Source organism: Dendronephthya gigantea, unplaced genomic scaffold (genome assembly GCF_004324835.1).
Source record: "Dendronephthya gigantea isolate DGI-Jeju-01 unplaced genomic scaffold, DenGig_1.0 000354F, whole genome shotgun sequence".
NCBI classification, from domain to species: Eukaryota; Metazoa; Cnidaria; class Anthozoa; order Malacalcyonacea; family Nephtheidae; genus Dendronephthya; species Dendronephthya gigantea.
The window spans coordinates 90,339-102,475 of NW_021163364.1; the positions used below are offsets into that span (position 1 = coordinate 90,339).

The 12,137-nt window shown below is 36.5% G+C and overlaps 1 protein-coding gene across 1 annotated transcript; it reads left to right on the forward strand.

Annotated features, from left to right (window-relative positions):
• The first annotated feature begins 147 nt into the window (after positions 1-147).
• Positions 148-12,106, forward strand: LOC114542461 (mitogen-activated protein kinase kinase kinase 2-like). Its single transcript, XM_028562002.1, has 19 exons — positions 148-721; positions 1,924-2,024; positions 2,437-2,477; positions 2,563-2,857; positions 3,051-3,064; positions 3,169-3,367; positions 4,166-4,210; positions 4,520-4,561; positions 4,687-4,760; positions 5,056-5,147; positions 5,547-5,633; positions 5,850-5,981; positions 9,269-9,417; positions 9,658-9,783; positions 9,872-10,001; positions 10,125-10,195; positions 10,342-10,445; positions 10,645-10,809; positions 11,170-12,106. Exons 1-19 carry the CDS (start codon positions 718-720, stop codon positions 11,240-11,242), a joined length of 1,944 nt encoding a protein of 647 aa, XP_028417803.1. The 5' UTR covers positions 148-717; the 3' UTR covers positions 11,243-12,106.
• Positions 12,107-12,137: the final 31 nt, after the last annotated feature.

A 12,137-nucleotide genomic window follows, 5' to 3' on the forward strand; every position in this document is an offset into this window, starting at 1 on the left:
ATAAAGTTGTTATATATAGTTATAAAATATTGAGATTTTGATGATCAAGTATCTGGCTAAGGTCGTCTCATCAAGCGTGTCGCGCTCCAGGGACCGGTATATTGCCAGAGGTCAAATGTGAATCATTTATCAGGGGGGCGTGTACTGGAAATACATGTTGCCTCTACATACCATATATGGTCATATCCTGCTGTTAGATCGAGCATTGAAATGTAAAACGCAGCAGCCTTTTGATCAGAAGAGTTTGTTTCATATATTGCTAGAATACTTGGTTTCAGACGAACGGTTTCTCTCTGAGTTTCAACCGCTGTGTAAAGAAGAATTTCGCCAGAACAACAGCTTCCTGTTGCCGTGAATGACAACCATCTGAAATCGTGTCATATTCCGTGAACATTGAGGATATCGAATTTACTTTCGTGTAGCAATTTAACCCAGACGATTTTATGTAAAAGTAAACAGCGCTTGGTTACTGTCGAAGTATGGCTGCAATATTCTGTGTTTTGGAACAAATCTAAAATGTGAAATTGCTTGTTTAAAGCGCCTGTGTGCTCTAGCAGGGAAGCTTTATATTTCGCCAACTGTTCAACGACAAAGAGCTTTCAAAGACGAAGAACTATCATTTTCTGTACAATCGTCGACTTCAATACAAACATTGGAAAGTGTTCGACAATTGCTACAGCATTCGGAATGTTCAGTATTATTAATTAATTTGCTACAATGGGTGAGTCATTCTTTATTTCGTCTTCCATGTGGGTGAACTCTTTTTGTATGTTTAAAATCCGGTCCCCGCATAGTGTGCATGTTCTTTCGACCAGCGCAATGAGCGCATACCAAAGTTTGTGAAAACAATAGCAGAGGGATTACTCACTCACTCCGTTTAGCTTCTCTTTATTGTTTGTGAAACTAGAAAGCTATTTTAAGTTGACTTAAAATAAACAGACCCGCTTACGAACTCCACACGACAAGATACAGGAATTATAAAATGTCATCCATAGTCGTCTACAAAAGCAAGAACTGATTTTATCTATATTGTGCAGGATCGTTTCTTATTCGTATGCATATTCGATTACACGTTTATTTTGCTGGTACTTTCTAAGCATATGGGTGCTTGTTTGGAAAAACCCTTTCGAGTTACAAAGTACTTGCCAATGTTTTGTATTATCGATGTATGTAATACACATTTTGCGCTATTGTTTCGAAAATTATGACAGCTTGTTGACACGGTTCTATCACAACAATTTAGAATAGATTTTTCTGTGTTGTTCATTTCAATACGTTTTACTGCGTCACCGACTTACAAAAGCTATTGTAGGGAATGGTTTTACAAAATTCTTTATAACCGTTTACTTATAACTGTTCAAAAAATATGCATTGATCCGTTTTGATGAAATTGAAACATCCAGTCAATTTGTGTACCTTATCTGGTACATTTAATTAGAAAGTATATGTTTAAACATGTTACAATTAACAGGATGATTGGATGCTCTGTGTGTTGTAAGACACAAGTACCAGTGGCAATGATATTTCAAAATGCACCCTTTATCTTAACCAATTTATAATTAGTCTGTAATTGCCACCAAAACAATTATATAGTGAGTTATTGAATGCCTGAGGCCAAGATTTGTTTGACTGCTGTAATAGGTATTTCTCCAACTTTACAGTTTTGGGGCTTTCTAACAGAGGTTGCCGAATGTAGGCTAAGTTGTACAAGTGATAGCTGGTTTTATAATCTTGATGAAGAACTTCAGTTTTGCACTGTAAAATTTTTCCAAAAACTTTATCAGGTCCTGACAGTTGTTTTTAAAAATTTCTGCCATCAGTCAAGCATTAATGAAACTAATACTGAAATTTATTAATAAGACCAGAAATGTTCTTCATCTACCTCTACACATCAACTAAAATTTGTGTTGTTTTTTATTTTAGATAATTGTTTTATTGATGAAGGTTACTCAGGAGTTTTTACTCAGCATATGGTCTTGTCACCCATTAATGTGGGTGCCCATGAGAAAATACATCCATCTCAGGTTTGTAAAAAGGAGCTGTTTTGTAATGAGATTGTCTTGTGTATTTTGAGCTATTGATGAGCCCATTTGTCTTTAAAATTTATGCTAAGAAGCAGCCATGCAGCTACATATTTGGCCTTGGTTGTACCATTTAAATATTGTGTAAATTTTAGCAGGTGGAACTGAATTCTTTAATACATATAATGCAAACTTTGTTAATAATTTAAATATCCATAATAACATCAGGAGAATAGACTGCAGGTGGCAGTCTTGATACGTTCTTCCCTACAAACTTTATGAGGCTTTTTTAGAGAGAAGTTTAACAAATTTACCAAAGACACATGAATCCATTATATTACATATATTTTTGTCTGAATCACTGAAAGTTGATTGATGCAGTATTGGTGATTCTTATCAACCTATATTTTTTTAGAATGATATTAGGGTAAAATTTGAGTACAAGGGTGAGAAAAGGTATGGTAATTGTCCATTGCTGAGTTTGAATATTTGCATTAACCTTCAAAAAATTGCATTGTTTGAGTTGTCCAATATTTTTCAGAATTATCCCTGTGTCTCGTCCGGTTCTCTTGGACGATATCAAGAGGAGGATAAGAAATGCCTACGGACATGACCTGACCATGAGTTATATCAACAATGACATCACAATACCTATAAAGAAACAAATGGATTTGGACAATGCTGTTGCCTTGCTGGACTTCAGTCCACAGCTAACCAGTCTGCGGATATATCTTTCTAATGAGGCGGGAGGGAATTTGAGCCTGGTGAAGAACAACAAATCGTTCAAATACAGTCATAGTAATAACAATGGTTTTTGGGGAGAGAGGAATTCCAGAGTAAGTTGGGAATTAAATTTTTGAGAGCAGCCACAGTTAATCTATTTTACAACACTAAGTAAATTTGGCATAAAACATATGCTCGTATTGTTTGCTCATCTTATAGAGTTTGTTCTAAAGTATATGGTTTTGCAGTAACATTAATTTTACTTATTGCTTGTAATCTGATGTGTGTTTTCCTTTTTCAATATAGCGAAGATTGCCAAGGTAAGATTTAAACTATATATTTTGATCCACAACTCCACAAGTGAATTACTTCTGTCCAAATACTGTGGAATATATACTATGCTATTGTATTTCTATTTATGTAGGTCCAACTCTGACACCCTACCTCCCTCCTCGTATGTAGCTCACGATCCCCTTAATACCCCCATTCTGATATCATCAAATTTTGGTCATCACAGACATTCCTCAAGCATCTCATTAGGCTCCAAGGTCAGGCATTCGCCACCCCCTGGTTTTGTGCCTGATCCAGATTTCAGAGAGAACCACCCTTTTGTTTTCACCAAGGTTAGTATAGTGAATGGTAGGCATTGTAAATGGAAACATGGATTTAATGTTGAAAATACTAAACAATATTGTTGAAAATGAACGAAAAACCATGAACAATATGAGCAGAACAATAACTGTAAGGCCCTCTCTTCGCTATACGGACGATTTTTGACAGCGTTTTTCATCTTTAGGTGTATGCTATTATGTACATTTAATGGTTAAATGGGTTAAATTTGGGTCCAATATTGAAAATAAATACACTGGGTAAAAGATAGGTGTATCATGTTCTGCTCAAAAGATGAATTGAAAGACATTTCTGAATCAATTCAGTCGCATTCTTGAGTAGCAAGTTTGATTATTATTTATTGAAAATGAGTCAAGAGTTTTGATTGGCCAGCAGCTGTTGGCGAAATCGTCATATCCGCTCGGCAGCTGCCCAAATTTGGACAGTGACGTCACTTCGTCGGATATGAAAAAAATTATTGCACGTTTGACGTCACTTCGTCAGATATGAAAAAAATTATTGCACGGTATGACGTCACGCTAATTTATGCGGCTTGTGCCAAAACCTAAAAGCGGGAAAATACGAATGCCTAAATCAAAGGAAAGGTAAATTTTTGCAAATAAATAATAAAACAATTATTGAATTCGGTTCTCGCAGGATATGAGGAATTATCAAGGCCTCGGTTTGTGTTATCCGCCTCAGCCTTCGGCTTCGGCAGATAACACAAACCTCGGCCTTAATAATTCCTCATATCCTGCTCAACCTCATTCAATAATTGTTTAATATTCAATGTTTATATTCAATGTTTTTAGAGTGAAGGTGAATTCGTTCCTGAAAGAGACGGCGTTGGTGTACAGGTACAGTAAAGATTTAATCGTCAGGACGTTGTTGTTTACCCTGATCAGTAGGGCACCGGAACTCCATTATTAATGGCAATTAATTAACCTTTTATATATATGCTGAATTAACCGTCGTCTATTTCTATATTCCTGTCACGCGCCGGCTAAAACTAGGTTAAGATATTTCTCTTACTCAACAAAGCCAGCTTACATTCATACGGAAACAAAACATAACCCGAACAGTGGAAATAGCGAACCGTTTTCCATCAAAATTCAAAATAATGCTTTTATAGTTCCAAATAATAAACGTGGCGATTTTTTTTGTAGGATGGTCGAATATTTGATCCACTAACGGAAGGATTGAATCAGGTATAATTGGCAACACTCGTGTTTATCTTGTTGCTGATATAACTACAGTAGAATAATGTCATCCAGTCACTAGTCAAACACTAGATAGACAGATCTTTTTATTATGTGTCGTTTCATCTTTCCAGGGTCACATTTTATCCAGTCCAAGTTTAGGAGGCTCGTTAAACGAGTCCAATTCTTCCTTGCAATCATTTGGAAGGTGAGGAATGAGGATTACAATCGTAATTCTTTATATTTAGTCAGATTCATGCAACAGTTTGGTAAACAGCAAATTCCGAATGGAACATCTTGAAAATGGAATGATTAAAAATAGATTTCAACTGTTTTGAGTAATATATTTCATTCTTAAGATGTCTTGCCTATTCAGAATTTTATTTTATTGGTGAAATTATTAGTGATATCCTGCGTTAATGCATCACTGCATGTACTATCGTGTTGAACATCTTTCCATATTTCCGGTACAACAAATGTTCACGTTACTAATCTCCTTCTAGTTATGGAGACGTCTGCAAACCATTCAAAAGATCGCGACAGGGATACGATCAACCGTTTGCGAGCTTCTCCGATGAGATAGATTTCCTCACAGGTATATTTACTTTAACAATTTTACCACAACAAATGATCAGGAGTCTCTTTGGCAACGTAATGTATTCCATTGCAAAGCATTGGACTAGCAAACCAAAGGTCGCGGGTTCGATTCCCACTGTGGTGAAGCTGATTTTTCAGCTTGCCCGGTTGGTGACTCAGAGTAGCATCATCACAATGTTCATTTGATATATACACCTGAGTCTTTGCACTATCAGTATTCCAATTTGTTTTGATTTTTTGTTTTCTATTGGCCCATTTTTATCACGTGTTTTGCCCCCATATAAAACATGAATTCTCCCGTCGAGAAGTGTTATACAGTTTAGGCAGTTGTTATACCATATTTAATGTCCAGTAATTAGAAGTCGTAATTGAAATTTTTTTGTCATTTCTGATACAGATTCGTTGGGTTCAAACGATAGCAAGGCTGGAACTTTTCCAAGAAGACATCACACGATTGCTTGGTCCAAATCAGGTTTTGCGGACGGTATGTTACTGACGTTTATTAATCGTTCAATTTCCAGTGCCTTCATACCTGTAAGTACCCATTGGTTGTCAAAAATGATGTCATTCATTCCCCATAAACGGAAGGACAAACGTCACTTCCGGACTGCAAAAGGCATATATATAACGTCCCCGTGACTAGCCGGGACTCAAACACTAATCGTCAACTACTCTTGCTGATCTACTGTCTTTTGTTTAGGTTATCAAACATTCCCTCGTATTCGAAAGCCTCTTCCATTTTCCTCTGGCGCTATGGCGTCTGGTATCACCAGTGCAAGTAGCAGCAGCAGTGGTCTCGTACCAGATATTGAAGATAGACCTGGCGCTCAATGTAAGTACCTTAAATTTGGATGAGATCGACCGCTTTGAGAACCGTAAATGTGCATTATGTATATATATTTATTTATATATCAATAATGTGTGTGTATGATATAAAAGCATTGGGGTGATTCTTAGCGTTTTTAGTGCAAAGTTTGAGAAACTTTGCAGTATTGTGATGAGTGGCGAAAATTCAGACGAGTCAGTAAGTCAAACAGTCAGTTTTCCCTCAGTGCGTCCGTCAGTCGTCAGTCAGTCATACGGGGGGTAGGTTGATTTATGCGTATAGTAACTTTTTGTATATGATCTGTAATTTAAGGTTTTTAAATCAGTTTGACTTGCTTTATTTATTAATGCAGTATATCCCTTTTGCAAAGTTCACCAAAATATTGAGGAATTTTGGCGGTTACTGTAAATTTTGAAGCATTGCTTTTCCGCGGTTTGGGTTTTGTTTTAAATGGATTTGCGCTGTATTACCCCCCGGAACATCCGATTCTTTCTTAGACGTCGCAACTGCGCATGTGCAGTCGAGACTTGAACATGATTCACGATGTAAAGAAACGAGGAGCGACGAGCATTGCTTCAAAACATTCCGGGCGTAAAAATCGAACAATTCTTTGAGAATGTACGCACTTTATCAACTTTTGTTATGAATTACGAGCATTCAATTCAACACAAATATAATTTGGAAGGTTTATTCCATAAATAGAGCTGGGAGGTTAGGAAGAAACGACGTTGTGTTGTTTATGTATTGATAGACTCTTACACGAATGTATATTATGTCGATAGCAAGTCGATACCTGATATTCTGCATACAGTACATAAATGATGCTATACAAAATTGTGCAGTAATTGGACATTCGTGCAGTAATCAAATCATTTTGGCGGTATACAGTATTGATTATAAGTATATTGTTTTGTATCGATTTACGCGTCGAAGTATCCACATCATAGACATAATATGCACCGCGGTTTATTTACATTGTTTACAACGCAACTATTTTGGCTATTCTTATGAAGTGACGGATAAATTGTTGCCATCATATAAATGTAGTGAATGTAGTCACAGTTGTTTGACGAAGAAAAGAGACTACACTGAGAAAATCGCGCCCGGTTAGGCCGGTTTACATGGGCAACTAAAATTAGCTATAATTTAATAGTGACAGTATCCGCGGCTAACGTAATTTGAGTACTTTGAGTAATTTCCTTTTGATTAATGTTTAACCTAGTTCATTGCTGCCGCAGCGAGCGAGCCTGAAGCGAGCGAGCAAGGCAGCAGATCCTAATTTAGAAATGGGGGCGCAAATCAAAATTTGTCTTTGGCGCATTGCATGACGGTACCAGTGGCAGGGATGGAGGAACATATTTCATTTTGGGGGTGGCTGAATTTAAGTTCCGGCCATAGTTGACACGCTGCGAGCATATGTTATGTAGCGTGAGAGAGAAATAATTTACATTCACCTGAACACAATGTAGGATATTTCTTTTGTATTTTAGCAGGCGAACAGCAATTTGACGATCTTATTGTTACACGTTTGTGAGATTCTTTCATGTATTTTGGGGAGGGCTACGATTTTTACCTTGCGCGGTGCGGTGCGTGATACAGCAATTTGACGACCTTATTGTTACACGTTTGTGAAATTCTTTCATGTATTTTGGGGAGGGCTACGATTTTCACCTTGCGCGGTGCGGTGCGTGATACCACGTGTATGGTATGTTAATTTATATTGTGAATAAAGGTGAAACGTGCTTTGGAACATTGTATTAGCGTATTAGGGCGCCAGTAGATTTTCAATATAAACGAAACATAATACTCTTGTCACCTGCGGTGAAAATTTTTGACGCATTGCATGTTGGAGTTCGGTGTCAGGTTATACCATTCCACGTGTTGGCTGCATAAACTTTGGCGAATTTTTTTCGAAGAAGGAAAACTATTTCGGTGAGTTTTTTGTAATTAAGTTCATATTTATTCAATGTTTTATTCATATCTAACTGTTCTTTTATATTTCATAGGTTGATATTTTAGACAGAAGATGAAATTTACGTAATTCTACGTTTTGGCTACATATTATAGTACTGCGAAGTATTAGAGGTATAAGGTATTTTGGTGAGTTTTTTTACTGTCGAGTTCCTATTTATTCGATATTTTATTCATATTGTTAAACGATATACTTCACTATAGGCTTTTAGCCTTTTATGCCGAATTATGACTTAAATACTGGGGTAGTGCATTTATTTGAGCGATCATTGAATGTATCATTAAAAATTGCGTCTGTTTTGTTTGTTTAGCGCGCGGCGTTTATTAACTGTTCATTTTTATTTTCCAGGTTGATATTTTGGTCCGAAGGCGAGGCTTCAACTCTTGTTATATAATCGAGTCTTTGTTCTCAGTTGCACCAGTAATTGAATGCATTGATTTTTGCATTTTTGTCAGTCATCTGTCATCAGTTGCTGACTCTTCTGTTTTGGTGCTGTATTTGCGCCTCATTTTTGTGTCTTGTTAAGACACTCACTAGATCATCAAAAGTTTATTTCATGTGTGTTTTTGTATCTCATTGGATTCGTCGTATCCGTCACAGCAAAAGATGATTGACACGGAAGAATTGCGCTTAACAGAAACGACATTTTCATAACGTTTTAATAACTATATCGAGCGATTTAAAACATAATTGACAAATTTAAGTTCTGTTGGGGGCTCCGTTGCATAAAAAACAAATTATTGATAGGTTTCGTAGAACATTTCTGTTCTGGAACAATATTGTTTCTGTCATTTTCCTTAAATAATGATAATAAGCTGAGGCTAAGCACTTTGTACTATATTTTATATTTTCAATCTCTTCTTGAACATAAAAAAATTTACGGTGGTTGTGATTTCTGTTCTTCTAAAAGTTTAATGTTTTCATTGCATGACGACTACGGCTTACTCACAGGCAGCACTCCCTACCCTATGGGTACCCTAGTTATATTTTTACTAGCATCAGTCAAAATGTTTATGTTGGGACAAACGTCTGGTTGCTTAGGTATTAACAGGGCATGAAAACTTTGCACTATCCTTGGATCCCTAGTTTTATATCAGCATAGTTTTAAGCATCATCCAAATGTAGTCCCGTTATCGTCAGTGCATTGTATGAATGCGAGGTATGAATGCGAAGAAAACCAGAGAGAAATTGGGGTTTAAATGGTGCCTGGGATTTTTATCATTAAACAACTATATTGAAAAATTATTTGTATATTTTCCTGTAGTATACATAAATAAGGTGATTATGTAGATAATATACGAAACCATTCTTCTGTACTTAGATCAAAATGTGCCAAAACATTGGAAGTTGGGTAAACTCCTTGGAACGGGTGCGTTTGGTCAGGTTTTTCTGTGTCATGATACGGAGAATGGGCGAGAGTTGGCTGTGAAACAGATCGAGACAGGAATAACAACCTCAGCGCAACAAAAGGTTGATTGCTTTATTTTGCTTTTTATTTTATCATTGTTTAACCTGTCATTTTACAACCTCATGCAAAGTGAATGCATGCACCCCCCTGCAGTGGAGATTTTTGTGGAGGCGGAATTGTGGGGAGGCGGAGCCACTACTGACTAGGTTACTATCCACTTGAACTGACTACAAAAATCGACCAACCAGAAGCCATATTCTCAACAAGTTTGAATTATCATTTCTGTCATTTTGTTCATTTAGGAAATAAATTCTCTTGAAGTGGATATCGAGCTGCTGAAGAGCATTCATCACGAGGCCATAGTCTCTTACTTCGGAACTCAGCAGAGCGATACGAGAATATGGATATTTATGGAGTACATGCCGGGGGTAAGAGGGGACTGTAGGTGATAATGAAGTTGATAGTATGCAACCCCAGTTATCAACAAAGACTCACGACGGTACCTTGTGATTTTAGGGTTCAATCTATGATCATATTAAGACACACGGCCCGCTATCAGAGAGCCTTACCTGTCGGTATGCAAGACAAATCTTGGAAGGTGTTTCATATCTTCATTCATACACGATCATACATCGTGATATTAAAGGTAAATACCATAAGACTTCCTAATTCGTGTGCCTGACCAAAGTATAGATTTCGTTTGAATATAATTTCCAAAGTGTTTTGTTTTGACGTTGGACTACATATGTATATGCAAACTCTGTTTCAGGAGCGAATATTTTGAGAGATACGAATGGAAATGTAAAACTAGCTGACTTTGGGGCCTCGAAACGACTACAGGTAAGGAATGAAAACCACGATATTTTACTGTAGAATACTACCTACACTGCCAGGACTGAACCATGTTTGAGATATCTTTATCAGGTATAGTTCAGACACAAACACGAAGTCTATAACAATGTTTCAACGATTTTTCTACCTTGTAGACGATAAGCAGTATGACCGGCTTCAAATCTGTTCATGGAACACCTTACTGGATGGCGCCAGAAGTGATCAATGGAGCAGGTTATGGCAGAAAGGCGGATGTATGGTAAGTAATATAGATGGGTCACACAGTGAATAATCAGTTAAGGACAAATTGGTTAGAATTTTCCTCAATGGAGCAACACAAATATTGCAATCTTGTATATAGAAGAGTCACAATTATTTTTTCAGTTAGATAACTACTGGTCATTTCTTTTTCCTTATGAAACAAACAAGAACTAAACATCAAAATACTATATCTCTAGGAGTATAGGGTGCACTGTGGTGGAAATGTTGACTGGAAAACCACCATGGGCTGAGTTCGAACCAATGGCAGCACTTTTCAAGATCGCCACTCAGGAAACAGAACCAGACTTAATGGAAGAAACGTCGAGCGGTGCTCGAGACTTTATTAGAAGGACCCTTATAAAGTAAGTTTTTCAGATTCCAGGTGATCTAGCGCTCAGGGGCGGGTTGTCGAAATAGAAATGCATTCTGCAGTATCTAATCGATTATATCTTTTGTTATTATTCTTTATAAAACTAGTCGAAATTTTGTGATTATGTTTAGGTACATAAGAATTTTATTTTTGGCATGAGGTTGAAACTGTAATATTTCAAAAGTAATTTTGTATGAAAACTATGTAGTCCCAGTCTTTTCCTGTCAACCATTTCGTAGATGCGTGCCATGGCTATGTTGTGTTTCAAAATCGCCGTAGTTAGCGCCGTATAAATACGTACTTGTACATCATACTTAAACGATTATTCCATGAAAGATTATTTCATTTCTAGGGATCCTAATTCAAGACCCAGAGCTGTAGATCTGCTCTCACACACATTTATCCAAGATTATCCACCCACGTGATATTTCCTGGAAATTTAGCAAAGCTAAATAATTTGGCACGATAAGTATATATATGCATTGTGTCTATAAACTCTGATGCTACAGTCTGATCATTATTGTCTGCCTTTAGCTATTATTGAACAAGTTCTCTTGATTGGATTCTGTTAAGATTCCTAGATTACGATAAAAATTCCTAGAACTGTTTGGAATTAAGTTTGGTCAAGAGCTTTAACAAAGCTAAGGTCAGGATTTCAATTTAATATCCTGGGCAAACGATCACTGTAGCACCATCTTGTTTGTTACACGACAAAAAAATATGTACATATGAATATTTTGATATTTTTGTAAATAGAAATTCCCTGATAGGTCTTGTACATAACGCATAATGATTCAGTTAAGATAATCGTAAATTATTTTGATTCATTCAACGAATTTATCCAAGCAAATGTGCTTTGTCTGGTTAGGTAGGTAACTCAAAGTTTTTCCATAACCAGGAAAATAAGTACTCTTAAAAACAAGACCGAGACATAAAACCAAGTTTTTAAGTGTGTTTTTCAGAATTCAGAAGAACGTAAATTATTAGTTTTCTACTATGAAATATTCCTATGCTAATTGTAGCATAAACTGCTTGGGTAAAATCTTTCGTTAAACGAACTTACAATAATACTAAAGCTTCACGTACATCATAAGACGTTTGCTTTCACTAAAAACAATGTAAATGCCGCATTACGACACAAAGTTTCCTCTTTTCATTTGTTTTTCTTGGGAAATGTGCGTCGTAATGACGAGAATCATTGCTTTGTGAATTCATGATTGAAAGAGAAAATAGAAAATGATTGTAGAAGAAATAGTTTTGTACCGAATTAAAATAATAAAATCTCTCGAGATTTGGTGTTTTCTCTAACGTAGATTAACA

Bases quoted from the DNA above. Each gene is read 5' to 3' on its own strand.
- LOC114542461 (XM_028562002.1), top strand. The intron at 2,025-2,436 runs GTTTGTAAAAAG...ATATTTTTTTAG, and splicing joins AGAAAATACATCCATCTCAG to AATGATATTAGGGTAAAATT. The intron at 9,784-9,871 runs GTAAGAGGGGAC...TTGTGATTTTAG, and splicing joins TTATGGAGTACATGCCGGGG to GGTTCAATCTATGATCATAT.